The sequence below is a fragment of the Salvelinus namaycush genome, chromosome 1, assembly GCF_016432855.1.
Source record: "Salvelinus namaycush isolate Seneca chromosome 1, SaNama_1.0, whole genome shotgun sequence".
Classification (NCBI taxonomy): Eukaryota; Metazoa; Chordata; class Actinopteri; order Salmoniformes; family Salmonidae; genus Salvelinus; species Salvelinus namaycush.
Window position 1 is genome coordinate 37,745,467 of NC_052307.1, and position 17,706 is coordinate 37,763,172.

The 17,706-nt window shown below is 43.2% G+C and overlaps 1 protein-coding gene across 1 annotated transcript; it reads left to right on the plus strand.

Annotated features, from left to right (window-relative positions):
* Positions 1 to 4,290: 4,290 nt before the first annotated feature.
* Positions 4,291 to 5,574, plus strand: LOC120051526 (5-hydroxytryptamine receptor 1A-alpha-like). Its single transcript, XM_038998453.1, has one exon. The coding sequence runs from the start codon at positions 4,291 to 4,293 to the stop codon at positions 5,572 to 5,574; it is 1,284 nt and encodes a 427-aa protein (XP_038854381.1).
* Positions 5,575 to 17,706: the final 12,132 nt, after the last annotated feature.

Consider the following 17,706-nt stretch of genomic DNA (forward strand, 5'->3'; position numbering starts at 1 on the left):
GACTATAGTTTGTTTTCTTATAGTGGATATTACGTTGAAGATCTGACATTGTTTCGAAGGTAGAGATTCAACATATTTTATACAAGGTGTATCTATGTTGAAAATTAGTTACTGTGATGACATAATCCTGTGGTTGAAATTGTACCCTCAAAACAACAGTTCAATCCTTTTTTTCAAATCCAATGTATTTGCCACCTTGATTCCACGTCATAATACGTTGACAAATTACTTTGAAACAACATTGGTAATAACCAGTTTGTGCACAGTGGGAGTATATTGTTGAGCAGCAATAATCTTGTATTAAAGGGGAAGTTCAGTATTTTACGACATAATGTTAGATGGTTCTTCACCCTGAAAGTAGTCTATAGGTCAGGAGAAACTGTAATACATTGTTCAGTTTTATTTAAACAGCCACTACTAACTTTAGCCAACGCTAGTTAAAAAACAATTGCGGTCTCTCTCACCTGTCTATTCTCCAGCAGCTGGCTCTGTCTCCATCTCTCTCTCCTCCTCTGCCTCTTCCTCAGACTCTTCATCCTGTTCCTCTCTCTTTTAGTCATCCTCCTATCCATCGCTGCTGGAGCAGAGGACAAGGGCCCAGCCGGAGTCAGCGTCTGAGTCACCACTCCTATCACACCACTACCCCCTGCCTCTCCTCCCTCCTCCTCTTCCTCTTCCTCTTCTTCTCCCTCTTCCTCCTCCTCCTCTTCCTCTTCCAGCTCTAAGCTGCTGTGGGAGAAGAGGCGTGTCCGAGTCCTTCTTCTCGGGGACAATCGGCCAATCCCAATACCTGGCTCTACCCAGAATCCACCTGGCTCTCTAACCGTGTACATGCCACATCGCGTTTCCGGGATGTCCATCCTTTGCGACAGTCTCCTTGGTGACAGAGTGGAGGTTCTGATTCGGATGGATGGGCGGAGTAGGGTGGGAGAGATGGAGCCGGAGGCTTGGCGTGGAGACCTGAGGGTGGTGCTAGATCTTTGGTAACTGGCGTGGGGTCGTCCAGGTGAGGGTAGTCCTCTCTGCAGTCTCCCCTGACCCTCTGGAGCCTCCATGGTGTTAGTCTGAAGAGGGTTAGCGTTACTGTTTGGAAAGCTTTGTGTCCTGCCCCTCCGGTCCTCTCTGTCCCATGTTCTCTCTCTGTCCCTGTCCCTGTTTCTATCCCAGTCACTAGCTCTGTCTCTCTCTTGGTCTCTGGTCTCTCTTTCTCTGTTTCTCTGGCTGTCTCTTTCTCTGTCCCTATCCCTCTCATGGTCTCTATTTCTCTCACCTGCACTCTCTTTATCTCTGTCCCTCTCTCTCTCTCTGTTCCTCTCTTCTGCAGTCCCTCGTTCTCTGTCCCTCTCCCTATCACAGTCTCTATTCCTCTCTCCTGCTCTCTCTCTGTCCATCTCTCTGTAGTCCTCACTACGAGCCGTTCGATGTGCATTTCTCACAGGCAGCGTCGGCCTTGCTATCTGCTCCACCCCAGCTGAGCGAGCCTCGCTCTCTGGTCCACCTGGATCTACGTACCTTAACCGAGGCCTGACCTCTAGACACAGGGCTTCAGCCACACACCCCAGCTCACAATCCCTGTCTTCTCCACTACCACCACCACCCACGTCATCACCAGCAGCAGCGCCATAAAGACTAGTGGCTCCCACACGCGAGCACATGACCCAGCTCTCTCAGCCCTCACCAGTACACCTGGTATATGCCCACCCAGCCTACCCTCTCTTCTAATCCAATCACTCCAGATGGCCACCTGTCTCTCTGGTCCTCTCTCCCTCTCTCTCTCTCCAGTTGATATTACTCCCTGTCCCTCTCCCTGGTCTGGTCGCTGGTGGTTCTGGATGCCCGGGCCTATAGCTCTCTCAGGGCTCAGGGGAGCGTTCGAGCACAACGTCGACCCCCAGATGTTCACAGATTAGAGCAGAGCAGAGCGGCCACCTGCCCTACCCTGGTGTCCGCCTGGGACATACTGCACTGTTGACAAAGCTATAGCCCCCCTGGTGAGCCCCAGCACAAAATGGGTGCATTCAGTCTCCCAATTGTCCTGCGGGGCCTATAGAAAAACATGCAGCCACACAGCACAACAATGCATCCATTGAACACAAAAAACAGAAGGCAAAATAACCAGAGTTTTTGTTTTCAACAAACTTGGTCAGCTCTTTCACTTTCTGGTTAATCAGCAGGGTGTGTGTGTGTGTGTGTGTGTGTGTGTGTGTGTGTGTGTGTGTGTGTGTGTGTGTGTGTGTGTGTGTGTGTGTTGTGTGTGTGTGTGTGTGTGTGTGTGTGCGTGCGTGCGTGCGTGCGTGCGTGCGTGCGTGCGTGCGTGCGTAAGTACATTTCAGTGGAATTTCAACAAGGCAGAAACAATAAATAGATGAGTACATTAACTTGTGTATTTTAATTGTAATGATTCATGTTGCATTACCATAAATATTTTAATTAATGAGTAACTGGTGATTGAATAACTTTTGAGGGGGGAATAATCTATTGACTTAAGAGACAACATTTCTTTAAATAGCATTTAGTGAGTGATGTTAGTGGGTGGTGGGCAGTCAAGGTGTTTGTTTGGGAAACTGAAAATTGTCAATATTATAATCATAAATTAGAAGGTGCGATTTGAAATGGTTATATTTGTGTAGTACATGTAAAAGCAAAGAGTGAGAGGCCCATTCAATCTGTGAGAGAATAGCCCAGCCAGTTCCTGTGCAGCAAATCCTCGACGATGTAAAATGCAAAGGCTATCCGCGTAGAGGGCCTATCACATGCCACTACTAGTCCGTTGGTGGGAAACAGAATCAGAATCGTTCATAGTGTAGCGTACACAAAGTCCACGTGTTGGGCAGGACTTCATTTTACGGTGTAGGACATTATGTAGGCCTACTTAACGACATGGTGAAATGGTAATTACACAATAATAATTCATGTAGGCCTATTATTACTTGTTTCTATGGGATTTACCACTTGACACTCATACGATCCCATCTATGAGCAGCATGTAGGCATTTAGCCTATCGGCAACAGACAGTGAAGAGGACTCCCACAACAGAGAAATTACAGGATAGAGAACATTCAAAAAGAAAAGCTTGCGTGTTCAGGTGTGAAAAGTGCATCTTACCTCAGTATTTATGTTTAAGCAGAACACGGGTATGGAAATCATAAGTAATATAATAGGCTAATATAAAACTGTTGAAAAAAAAATCGATTCGAGGTCTATCATTGGTTTAATAGGCTATTGAGTATGTTTGGAAACATGAAAACTCATAGGCGGGTGTTGGTTTGTTACACGACCTTGGCTACAGAAAGCATGGGATTTTAAGAAAAGCGCGTGAGCGAGTTCTCTCTCTCTCGCTCACTCTTTCCTCAATAGTGCTTTAGAAACCACACTGAGCTCCAAAGTGCGCAAGCGTAGTTCTCCTTCCTTGCAGCAGATGGCAGCAGATTTCTGTTCTGGACTCGTGCATGGCGCTGTCCATGGACTTTGAAACGTCTATTTTTTCAATCACATTAGGAATGACATATATTATGAATTAAATACCATTTATACTTCAATTATTATATATCACATTGTGAAATGTTCATATTTTTCCGAGATAAATCTGTCTTATTTTTCTTTTGTTGTCATCTGTTGAAGAGAATTACTCCCCCTCTATTCAATGTCCGATGAGATGAAACGCATTTTCAGTTTGGATTCAATAAAAATGTTAAAAATCAATCGACAAAAACCAAGTTACTTGTAATGCAGAAATAGTTACTCGTAATGCAGAAAACGGCTTTCGTTTCTTGCATAATTTGATTAGGCTACAGAGGTAGATAAGAATCGATAGGCTATGAGAAAATGTTCAAAAAGAAGATACAAAAGTCGAAAATGAAACAGAAGAGGAAGGAAACCAGGGGAGAAGCTCTGCTTTTTATCTGTCGTCTGCTACCACCGAAACGACACACTGCCAGGGAGAGAAGGGCAACAAAACTCCGCGGCGACCTCATGGCAGTCTGACGTACACCTACCGCTGCTGGTATAAATGAATTCACGGCGTCACCAGGCGCAGATGATTTGAAGAACCAGTGAGCGCCCCAGCCGTCAACACACACATGCAGACACACACACACACTCACACACACACAGCAATCTGTGTCATGCGTCGCCGGAACGAAGGAACAGGCACGGGAACTCCGATGGACCCCGTTAGTACCCACACCGGCTCCAGCACGAGGGACTGACCGAGCCTCCAGATTCCCCCCTTTGGCTCCCCTGTCCTATCCTACCGGGCGCGCCGTGTGTGTCTCGGACCCAGAAGAACTATGGACTTTATCAATAACGGCAGTGAAAATAACAATAATACGACCACAGCCTTCCCCGACGTTGTGGATGTCATTCCAGAGTGGGGTGACAATGACAAAGAAAAGGGGTCTAGAAGTGTTCCCGAGGTGGAGCTGAGTTACCAGGTGATCACCTCTGTGCTGCTCGGCGCGCTCATCCTCTGTTCCATATTCGGCAACGCGTGCGTTGTCGCGGCCATCGCGCTGGAGAGGTCGCTCCAGAACGTGGCCAACTATCTGATCGGCTCGTTAGCCGTCACGGACCTCATGGTATCAGTTCTGGTACTACCCATGGCGGCCCTCTACCAAGTCCTGAACAAATGGACTCTGGGACAGGAGATATGTGATATTTTCATCTCTCTGGACGTGTTGTGCTGCACGTCGTCCATTTTGCATCTGTGCGCAATTGCCCTGGACAGGTACTGGGCTATCACAGACCCCATAGACTATGTGAACAAACGGACACCCAGGCGAGCGGTGCTGCTAATCAGCGTGACTTGGCTGATTGGGTTCTCAATCTCCATCCCGCCCATGTTAGGCTGGAGGAAAGCCGAGGACAGGGCGAACCCGGACGCCTGCACCATCAGCCAGGACCCGGGCTACACCATCTACTCCACGTTCGGAGCTTTTTACATCCCGCTTATCCTCATGCTGGTCCTCTACGGGCGGATATTCAAGGCAGCCAGGTTCCAGGTTTGGAAAACTGTGAAGAAATCGGAAAAGGCAAAAGTGTCGGACAAGTGCTTGGCCGTGTCGCCGGCTATTTTCCACAAGAAGATCAACGTAGAGGCGGGGGGCAAGAACTGGAAACACAGTGTGGAACCTACATCCAAGTCCTCGTGCGTAAACGGCGCGGTGAACCACGGGGAGAACTGCGAGTCGTTGGAGATCATAGAAGTTACCAACAATTCTAAGAACCACCTGCCTCTCCCCAACACTCCACAGTCCTCACAAGAGGTTGAGAACAGGAATGAAAAGAACGCTGAGGCTAAGAGGAAAATAGCTCTGGCCAGGGAGCGGAAAACGGTAAAGACGCTCGGTATCATCATGGGCACTTTTATTTTCTGCTGGCTACCGTTTTTCATCGTGGCGCTGGTCTTGCCTTTCTGTGCGGATAGCTGTTACATGCCAGAGTGGCTGGGTGCCGTCATCAACTGGCTGGGCTATTCGAACTCTCTCCTAAACCCGATCATTTATGCCTACTTTAACAAAGACATCCAAAGTGCTTTCAAAAAAATTATAAAATGCAAATTCCATAGACAGTGAGCCGTTCATTAGTAAAGTGTTTACGTTTACTTAATTCCAATGATGGAGTTTATGAAACGCACAAAAGCAACGTGTTATTTTCAAAAGGGACTGTCTCTAGCCTACGGTGTTACGAATTAGAAACAGAATATCCTATGGGTTATATACAGTGAGACGTGGAGAGAGACATGCAGTATATTTGTAGGCCTATTATGCTGTGTACGCTGCTCCTGTGTAGCATATTCGATGTTGTAGATATCCGTGTTATTCAAATACAATTCACAGAATTCATGCATTCCATTCACGTGACCTGGTCTCAGAGCATTTCGTATTATTCTGTACGTAAATCCGAGACACTATATTTAGTATGATATGTTACGTTTCGTATGGTATGTATCCACGAGACACGAAGGTTTCCGTCCTACATCATACCAGCTTTGTAGCACTGAAACAATAAAAAACTATCGAAATACTACAACTTCTGCGTGTAATGTCCACTCTTTAAGCACAAACATAGAGGGAAGCTTTCAATGACAGTTGAAAAAGAAATCAAAGAAAGACAATTCATATTTGAGATTCAATTATTTGAATATAATCTGTTATTCTGGAATTCAGGTGATTTATTTTCAAGCACGGCCAATTACGCACAGACAGCCAATTAGGCAATAGGCAATTTTTTTAGGCAATGTCGAATGAAGCTTAGCTCTAGTACGGACATGGACAGTTAACGCATAAGTATATATGAGACAAATTTAAGAATATAGTTGACTGAATATGAAATGATTTTCAGAGGTGTGAGATATTGATGTTATTGGGTGAGATACCTATGTATGGATGTTGCATTGATCTGCAAAGTAAATGGGTATTGAGCTAAACAGTTGCAACAGTTACATCTTCCATCAACTCCATCTTTTGCAAAATGAGATGTGCAATTTTCAAAAACCGAAACAGCCATTACAGTTCAGATAAGGTTAAAAGGATGGGATCTTTCTCTCGCACGCACACACACACACACACACACACACACACACACACACACACACACACACACACACACACACACACACACACACACACACACACACACACACACACACACACACACACACACACACACACACACACACACACTGATTACAGAGGCAGGCAGGGGCTTGTGCCATTGGAATGGGTGCAGAGCTAGCTATAAAGGTAACATTAACTTGAGACACCTTGGATTGCATTACAATAACAATTCTAACCACATACATAATGCAGAACATTGATTCTAACCATACATTTAAATGCATTATGTAAATCAGAACGTTTCAAATAAATATGTAACAGATCCTAAAATTACTCCGAAATGCATTGCTTTCGAATCACAAACTCTCTATGGCACCTAAGATGAACACATCAGAAAAAGACAAACAGTGGAATAGGTTACACATTATTTTACAGAACCATCACTGACTCCCAGGCAACACAGCTGTTTGGCCTATCCTCATAGCAATAAAGCTAGCAGCTGTAGTCATAATGTGGGTGGAGGTAGTAGACTGGAGGAGCATGGAGCATGTCTATTCTCCCCCTTACATTAACCATAAGGAAAATATACACCTGACCTCAGGGCAGTGAAGTAACTTTAAAGGTCCAATGCAGCTGTTTTTATCTCAATATCAAATCGTTTCTGGGTAACAATCAAATACGTTACTGTGATTGTTTTTTAGTAAAAATGGTCAAAAAGAACCAAAGCTTCTTTCTCAAGCGATAATTTAGCTAGGACTGTGGGAGTGGTCTGAGTAGGGAGGGGAAAACTGAAAACTAGCTGCTATTGAAACTGGAACTCTCTTTCTTATTGGTCTATTTACTTACCGCCTGGTAACGTCACCAGGCAGGCAAAAATCTATTCCACCAAAACAGGCTGACATTTCAGCCAGTCTTTTCAAACAGCTCTTACATTAAAATGGCATTATCATAATTTTCACAATTTCCCAGTATTATTCCATCTTCATAGTGTAGAAATATATATATATATATATGGAATATATATGTATAAAACACAGGAAAATCAAGCTGTTGACTGCACTGGGCATTTAACGTAACTTTGGGGCTATGTGTGTTAATCCTGTTGTTGCCACCAGGGTTTAAACTACTCTGAGGGGGTTCCCTGTACAAGTGTAGTCTGAGTACCAGTCTTTTCAGCTAACATTCCACTCCTTGCCACTCCTGTCATTAGCTTCTCAAAAAAATAGCTGTGTACATTTTGATTCTAGCCTTGAAAATACAGTGTTTCAACATCATGTCTAGACGATAAAAGGCTACTCTGATCACTCGTGCTTAGCTGCCAAACGTATAGTAGTCCCCCCTAGGCCTAATATTTAAACTGAGGAAATGTGATCATAATCATTATTTTAGCGATCCACGTTAGACGTCCCTCCTAATGAAAAGAGCCCCCAATCCTGCTGATGGACAGCTCACGTCACTTGATATGTGTTTATGGATGAGAAAGTGAACATGCAATTTCCAAATAGGAGCTCAGTGGGGAATCAGGGATTCCCTGCTTTGCGATCTATTGCCTACCTCAACAGCCAGGATTTCATTAAATAGGCCTACCCGCTGGGCACACCACGTCGTTTCAACGTGGAAACATGGTTAATATTTGGTTGAGATGTTGATCAAAGAGATTTCAACCTTTATTCACCCACTCAAAAAGACAGCCAGGAGTTTGTTGAATTCCCATTGTGTTATCACTATGTGTTCAACCATAGTCCGAGTCGATATTCATGTAATAACATTGAATTCCCCTCGACCACGCCAACAACACATGGGAAAACAAACATTCTTTCCCATTGATCCCCAGTGTAAAAGAGGCAACTTTGTAGTTGATTTTAAGTTCTACAGAAATAACTAAACATGCCGAAAAGCTGTTGTAACCAGGTCAAAAATTTGGTTTGGAATGCTCCCACGTAGGGAAATAGAGCCCTATGTTTTTGAGTAAAAAAACAAACATAATATATGGATTATTTTGACTATAACAAATACTCAGATGAAACATATTGTGCTATTTATCACAGGCTACTTTGTGTCGAAGTTTAACAAGGACTCTCTCCTCCTCACCAGTGTCATGATCAAAGATATGATCAAGAGCCGCATACAGTTTGGTCATTGTGCTGCCACAGAATGAATTGTGAGCAAGGCCTCAAAAAAGATTTATATACCAGAGCTGCGAGAAAAGTTCTATATATTATTGAAACAATGTTGCGATTGTTTGTGAGAATGCCAACAGGTGTGGTTCCAGTGGGGGAAAGATTCTATTGGGGAAAGGTTCCTGTGGGGGTTGCCATGGAAGTCAAGAAGTGGAGTGAGGTGTGTGTGTGTGTGTGTGTGTGTGTGTGTGTGTGTGTGTGTGTGTGTGTGTGTGTGTGTGTGTGTGTGTGTGTGTGTGTGTGTGTGTGTGTGTGTGTGTGTGTGTCTGTGTGTGTGTGTGTGTGTGTGTGTCTGTGTGTGTGTGTGCTCAAACACACATACATGTAGGGGTCTGGGAGAGGAAGTGTGTCCATCTGATGAATGGACATGCGCCTGAACTCAATTTTATACACTAATTGCAGTCTCACCCATTCATTTCTAATGACCGTTCAAAATGACCGGGAGCACCACAAGTGTACAAAAGTTAAATAAAACAACCAAAATGTTATGAAAATCATCAAAATGTATTTTGTGTGTTCAGCTGCCCTGTGTGGACAAAGTCATGGAACCTTATGACAATCAGATTAAATGAACTACATTTTTCAGAGAGAAAACTTGTAAATCGGTCCAATCGACCGGAACACAGCAGGAGGGTTAATGTTCAGGTTGGTAGGTAGCTAGCACTCACTCACGTGGCTGCTAGCACTGTCATGAAAGGGGGTATGAGGGAAGAGGGAAGGAATACAATATTACGTGTGTAGTGAGAACGCTCGGGAGGAGGCAATATTAAAAGATCATCTTTAAACCTTGTACTTTTCTTAAATGTAGTTTTGTAATTTACTAAAACAACCAAACAACAAGAAGATTTCACTTAATAAAGGTAAAGTTTTTGCTGTGAACCAATGTGGTAACCGAGGTAACCACAGGTTGTTTTCCCCACAGGCGGGCAGGGACGTGAAGTTCTGTAATACCGACTGGGAGTATCCAAAAGCCCATTAATCATTGATATGTTGGATTCACATCTCCATCTCAACCAAAAATCAAAGTTTAAAGAATATGACTAAATCAAATCAAATTTGATTTAAAGTGCATTTAAAGGTTGATTTGATTTAGTCTTATTTGTTCGCTTAGATTTTTGGTTGAGATGGAGACATGAATTCAACATATCAATTATTAATTTGTTGTCAAACTGGAATTAAAGCCAGTTTAAGTCAGTGGCACAGATGGAACCATCCCAACAGAAGATATATGTCCTTCAAATGTTGATATTTGATTTAGTTGACAACCAAACACAATTAAATATCCAGTTTGTCTACAAATGAATAATTGATATGTGGTATTCATGTCTCCATCTCAACCAAAAATCTAAGTTAAAGAATAGGACTAAATCTAATTTATGTATAAAATCTGCGCATTTTCCCACTAGTGGTGTGTTTCCACCAAATTGACTTGTTGTGGATAACATCAGTGCGTGATGACCTACTGCACATTAAGTCTTAATATAACGAATAAAAATCTAAAGTTCAATGTGTTTATACCACATTTTCAACTCTACCGATGGTTTATCACAAAAACTGTTGAGTTAAATAGCAAATGTGCCTACTTTTTAATATTTTTATTTCACCTTTATTTAACCAGGTAAGCTAGTTGAGAACAAGTTCTCATTTACAACTGCGACCTGGCCAAGATAAAGCAAAGCAGTGCCGACACAAACAACAACACAGAGTTACACATGGAATAAACAATCGTACAGTCAATAACACAATAGAAAAAGAAAGAAAGTCTATATACAGTGTGTGCAAATGGCTTGAGGAGGTAAGGCAAGTAAGGGAAATATAAGTCTCCAGCTTCAGCGATTTTTGCAATTCGTTCCAGTCATTGGCAGCAGAGAACTGGAAGGAAAGGCGGCCAAAGTAGGTGTTGGCTGTAACGGTCATTCTCCTCCTCTTCGTCTGAAGAGGAGGAGTAGGGATTGGACCAAAGCGCAGCGTGGAATGTGGACATAATGATGTTTATTAAAGTAAAGACGAAACACGAAAACACTTCAACAAACTACAAAACAAATAAACGATGTAGACAGACCTGGACTTGAGAACTTACAATATACGAAGAACGCACGAACAGGAACAGACTACATACACGAACGACAAAACGAAACAGTCCCGTGTGGTGCAACATACACAGACACGGAAGACAACCACCCACAACAAACAATGTGAAACAACCTACCTATATATGGTTCTCAATCAGAGGAAAACGTCAACCACCTGCCTCTGATTGAGAGCCATACAATGTCAATTAACACTGACACTTAACATAGAACAAACAACACAGACTGCCCACCCAGCTCACGTCCTGACCCACTAAACACAACTATACAAAAGGAAAACAAGGTCAGGAACGTGACATTGGCTTTGGGGATGACCAGTGAGATATACCTGCTGGAGTGCGTGCTACGGGTGGGTGTTGTTATCGTGACCAGTGAGCTGAGATAAGGCGGAGCTTTACCTAGCATAGACTTATAGATGACCTGGAGCCAGTGGGTCTGGCGACGAATATGTAGTGAGGGCCAGCCGACTAGAGTATACAGGTCGCAGTGGTGGGTGGTATAAGGGGCTTTGGTGACAAAACGGATGGCACTGTGATAGACTGCATCCAGTTTGCTGAGTAGAATATTGGAAGCTTTGTAAATGACATCGCCGAAGTCGAGGATCGGTAGGATAGTCAGTTTTACGAGGGTATGTTTGGCGGCGTGAGTGAATGAGGCTTTGTTGCGAAATAGGAAGCCGATTCTAGATTTAATTTTGGATTGGAGATGTTTAATATGAGTCTGGAAGGAGAGTTTACAGTCTAACCAGACACCTAGGTATTTGTAGTTGTCCACATATTCTATGTCAGAACCGTCCAGAGTAGTGATGCTAGTCGGGCGGGTGGGTGCAGGCAGCGAACGGTTGAAAAGCATGCATTTGGTTTTACTAGTGTTTAAGAGCAGTTGGAGGCCACGGAAGGAGTGTTGTATGGCATTGAAGCTCGTTTGGAGGTTAGTTAACACAGTGTCCAAAGAAGGGCCAGATATATACAGAATGGTGTCGTCTGCGTAGAGGTGAATCAGGGAATCACCCGCAGCAAAAGCGACATCGTTGATGTATACAAAGAAAAGAGTCGGCCCGAGAATTGAACCCTCTGGTACCCCCATAGAGACTGCCAGAGGTCCGGACAACAGGCCCTCCGATTTGACACACTGAACTCTGTCTGAGAAGTAGTTGGTGAACCAGGCGAGGCAGTCATTCGAGAAACCAAGGCTTTTGAGTCTGCCAATAAGAATACGGTGATTGACAGAGTCGAAAGCCTTGGCCAGGTCGATGAAGACGGCTGCACAGTACTTTCTTTTATCGATGGCGGTTATGATATCGTTTAGTACCTTGAGCGTGGCTGAGGTGCACCCGTGACCAGCTCGGAAACCGGATTGCAGAGCGGAGAAGGTACGGTGGGATTCTAAATGGTCAGTGATCTGTTTATTAACTTGGCTTTCGAAGACTTTAGAAAGGCAGGGCAGGATGGATATAGGTCTATAACAGTTTGGGTCTAGAGTGTCACCCCCTTTGAAGAGGGGGATGACCGTGGCACGTGCGCTCTAGCCAACAGCTCGCAGATACTGTGTGGGTAGGCTGTGCTGGTAGGCTAGTACACATGTTGAGATTTATTATGGATAAGAGCGAGAATATTTGTATTCGTAAAACAGCAGTCAAGCTTCGATCCTCATGTCACCTGAATAAGACCCGTGATATTTCTCAGAAAGGAGTATCAAGATCTCTGTGCGCTTTCACCACCCTGTGAAGTTCATCATAAATTATTTAATCTGAAGCTTAATAAACGGCATTATTTCCCGAGTTGTAGTGGGAGGACCACCCACCATATCATCATGTAACTAAGTTTATGATGGTTATTATATTGAACAAAAATATAAATGCAACATGTAAAAATTCTGAATATTTTACTGAGTTACAGTTCATATAAGGAAATCAGTCAATTGAAATAAATTCATTAGGCCCTAATCTATGTATTTCACATGACTGGGAATACAGATATGCACCATGGGGCACTCTGTTCACAACGTTGACATCAGCAAACCGTTCGCCCACACAACGCCATACACGTGGTCTGCGGTTGTGAGGCCGGTTGGACATACTGCCAAATTCTCTAAAATGACGTTGGAGGCGGCTTATGGTAGAGAAACGAATATTCAATTCTCTGGAAACAGCTCGGGTAGACATTCCTGCAGTCAGCATGCCAATTGCACTCTCCCTCAAAACTTGAGACATCTGTGGCATTCTGTTGTGTGAGAAAACTGCACATTTTAGAGTGGCCTTTTATTGTCCCCCAACACAAGGTGCACCTGTGCTGTTTAAACAGCTTCTTGATATGCCACACCTGTCAGGTGGATGGATTATCTTGGCAAAGGAGAAATGCTCAATAACAGGGATGTTAACAAATGTGTGCACAAAATGTGAGAGAAATAAGCTTTTGTATGTATGAAACATTTCTAGGATCTTTTATTTCAGCTCATGAAACATGGGACCAACACTTTTACATGTTGCATTTATATTTTTGTTCAGTGTATATCAACATTTGCGCATAATGTAGATTCCACTGCCATTTCTCGCATAATACATTTTATAGACACAAAAAGATCCCACCATGTCAGCATTTATATAATTTTACTGAAACTGTTTCCAACACAGCTGTCGTGAATTATTTTGGGCCAGTATGACATTACTTGCATACAAACTGTGGATGGCAACATGGTTTATGTTGAAAATTGGTTAAAATGATGACATAATCCTGTGCTTGAAATTTCACCCTCAAAACAGTTTACGTTGATTACTTTTTTCAAATCCAATGTATTTTCCACGTAAATTCCTCGTCGCAATATGTTGACAAATTACATTTGAACAATGGTTGATTCAACCAGTTTGTGCCCAGTGGGTAGGCACTATGCTTTTTTTATGGTACATTTAATTAAACTGACTCATTAACTGATGTTTACTCATTTACTGATGTTCTTAAACTTAAATTCATTGGCACAAAACGTGTATCAGACAAAAATATTTATTTGGCTCTGGCTTGCATAGCACACACAGGTGGTGGTTGCCTAAATGCACTGTAGTACGCTAGGTCTAATATACAGTCTAGGCTAGCATATGAATTTGTATTTGTATTTATTATGGATCACTATTAGCTGCTGCCAAAGCAGCTGCTACTCTTCCTGGGGTCCAGCAAAATGAAGGCAGTTTATCACAATTTTAAAAACATTACAATACATTCACTGATTTCACAACACACTGTGTGCCCTCAGGCCCCTACTCCACCACTACCACATATCTACAGTACTAAATCCATGTGTATTGTTAGGTTCTAATTTTCAGAGTAAATAGCTCACGGACACTAGAGCAGCTTACCCAAGTTTAATTCTTCCCAAAGGGTCGATACAGCTGGATTCAGACAAACAACATGTCACACAAGCACTGATATTTAACCCTTTCTCCTAGGCTGTCTCCTCCTCCACAACTGAACAGCCAATGCATCTCTGTTGCTAGACAGAACCTTAGTATTATCTGTTCTTCCTCACTTCATCTGACCTGACCTCTACCCCAAAGTGCTCACTCCTCCCCAACTCAAGGCTGTCATGGTTATTGATACCAGACTGTGTCTCTTCTCCTCCCAGAGGATCCCCGATGGCTAACAATAACATATCCTGACATCATGTAAACGTTATACATTACCCTCTCGCCCTCAGTGACATTGTTAGGTTCTATGATCTCCACCCGTGTCTCCCCTACACATTCCAAAGCCATCTAACTCCCACAGATGACCATTAACTTCTGATGTAAAAACCAGTCTCGTTCACGGTTGGACACTATCCTTATGAGCATAACAATGTTCTAAGTTTCAAACAGTATGTATAGTGCGTATGTTATCGTGTGGGTGTGCATGTTTCTGTGCCAATGTTTGTGTTACTTCACAGTCCCCGCTGTTCCATAAGGTGTTTTTTTATCTGTTTTTTAAATCTAATTTTACTGCTTGCGTCAGTTACTTGATGTGGAATAGAGTTGCATGTAGTCATGGCTCTATGTAGTATTGTGTGCCTCCCATAGTCTGTTCTGGACTTGGGGACTGTGAAGAGACCTCTTGTGGCATGTCTTGTGGGGTATGCATGGGTGTCCGAGCTGTGTGCCAGTAGTTTAGACAGACAGCTTGGTGCATTCAACATGTCAATACCTCTCATAAATAAAAGTAGTGATGAAGTCAATCTCTCCTCCACTTTCAGCCAGGAGAGATTGACATGCATATTGTTAATATTAGCCCTCTGTGTACATCCGAGGGCCAGCCGTGCTGCCCTGTTCTGAGCCAATTCCAATTTTCCTAAGTCCTGTTTTTGGCACCTGACCACACTACTGAACAGTAGTCAAGGTGCAACAAAGCTAGGGCCTGTAGGACCTGCCTTGTTGATAGTGTTGTTAAGAAGGCAGAGCATCGCTTTATTATAGACAGACTTCTCCCCGTCTTAGCTACTACTGCATCCATATGTTTTGGCCATGTCAGTTTACAATCTACTCCAAGCAGTTTAGTCATCTCAACTTGCTCAACTTCCACATGATTTATTACAAGATTTAGTTGAGGTTTAGGGTTTAGTGAGTGTTTTGTTCCAAATACAATATTTTTAGTTTTAGAAATATTTAGGACTAACTTATTCCTTGCCACCCACTCTGAAACTAACTGCAGCTCTTTGTTGAGTGTTGCAGTGAATTACAAGCCCAGCCTATGAATTAACTTCTAACTTATACATCTTTGTCTTCACTGTTCCTTTCTTGCACAATTCATGCATCTCCCCTGGCATCTCCACTGGCATCTCCCCTGGCATCTCCACTGGCCTCTCTTCCATCCTCTCTCTATTCTTCTTATAGCTCTTGAACCAGTAGCCTAGCCCAATGTGTGTCCCAGAAGTAGCAATATAGTTTGGTCACTTATTTTGAGCAATTAAATATCTACAAGTATTCAGACCCCTTGACCGTTTCCACATTTTGTTAGGTTACAGCCTTATTCTAAAATTGATTTAATAGATTTTCTCCCCTCACCAATCTATACACAATACCCCATAATGACAAAGCAAAAACAGGTTTTCACTAAGTACTTTGTTGAAGCACCTTTGGCAGCGATTACAGCCTCAAGTCTTCTTGGGTATGGCGCTACAAGCTTGGCACACCTGTATTTGGGGAGTTTCTCCCAATCTTCTCTGCAGATCCTCTCAAGCTCTGTCAGGTTGGATGGGGAGCGTTGCTGCACAGCTATTTTCAGGTCTCTCCAGAGATGTTCGATCAGGTTTATGTCCGGGCTCTGGCTGGGCCACTCAAGGACATTCCACAGAGGAACTCTAGAGCTTTGTCAAAGTGACCATCGGGTCCTTGGTCACCTCCCTAATCAAGGCCCTTCCCCCCCAATTTCTCAGTTTGGCCGGGCGGCCAGCTCTAGGAAGGAACTTAGTGGTTCCAAACTTCTTCCATTTAAGAATGATGGAGGCCATTGTGTTCTTGGGGACCTTCAATGCTGCAGAAATGTTTTGGTACCCTTCCCCAGACCTGTGCCTTGACACAATCTTGGAGCTCTACAGACAATTCCTTCGACCTCATGGCTTGGTTTTTGCTCTGACATACACTGTCAACTGTGGGACCTTATATAGGCAGGTGTGTGACTTTCCAAATCATATCCAATCAATTGAATTTACAACAGGTGGACTCCAATCAAGTTGTAGAAACATCAAGGATGATCAATGGAAACCGGATGCACCTGAGCTGTACAGTGCTTTCAGAAACTATTCACACCTCTTGACTTTTTCCATATTTTTTGTTACAGCCTGAATTTAAAATAGATTAAATCCTGATTTTGTGTCATTGGCCTACACACTGTGAGAGAAATATTGTGAATATCCCTGCCTTGTTAAATATTAATAGTTAACTATATACTTAACAAATAGTAAGACATTTCTATTCTCCCAATGCTTTGCTTCTGAGACACTTTGTCACGCAGCATAAGACAAAGAGCCTCTGAGAGTGACCACAGTGTCTCAGTCCATCCTGTTCTTCTTATGTCTTTTAAGGGCACAGATGTGTGGAGATATGAAGTGAACAGAATGTTACGTTTGGCGGAGCAGGTGAACCCAAGTGCAGACTCAGACGAGGAGACAGGGACAAAGTAACTCAGGTATTTATTGAAAATCGGGGGGAGATGGGGTGCAGGTTAGGGGAAGCTCAGGCGGGTAGCTGGGAACCAGGAACTGAGGCTGAGGCAAGGGGAGTAGGGGCATGGTAAGCAGGTCCGGAGCGTAATCCAAGGAAGCAGTAGAACGGGGGTCCAGGGCAGGGAAGCAGGACTGACGAGACGAGGAACTGGAGACAGGGACCAGAGTCAGAGCGGACAGAACTGTAGTGGAGAGAAAAGCAGCGTCAGGCTAGGGATGAACAGCCACAAAGGATAACAAGATCTATGCAGGAACACCTCAGCATTTTCTGTATCATTGGGGTCTCAACGAATCATTTTCGAGTGGGTCGTTGACCAGCTCCATTATTGCAATAATTCATCGATATCAAATAAAGATGGATTGTTTGAAGAAATGACAAAGTCTCTCTCACTTGATTAGAATTTCCACGACAACACAATACCATGTCAAAAGTGGAATTACTTTTTTTGGGAGATTTCTACACATTAATTAAAAATGGAAAGCTGAAATGTCTTGTTTTGTTATGGCAAGCTTTAAAAAGTTCAGGAGTACACTTTTGCTTAACAAGTCACATAAGTTGTATGGACTCACTCTGTGTGCAATAATAGTGTTTAACATGATTTTTTACTACCTTTACTACACATTTTTACTTCTGAACTTATTTAGGCTTGCAATAACAAAGAGGTTAAATACTTATTGACTCAAGACATTTC

Bases quoted from the DNA above. Each gene is read 5' to 3' on its own strand.
- LOC120051526 (XM_038998453.1), top strand. From the start codon at position 4,291: ATGGACTTTATCAATAACGGCAGTGAAAATAACAATAATACGACCACA.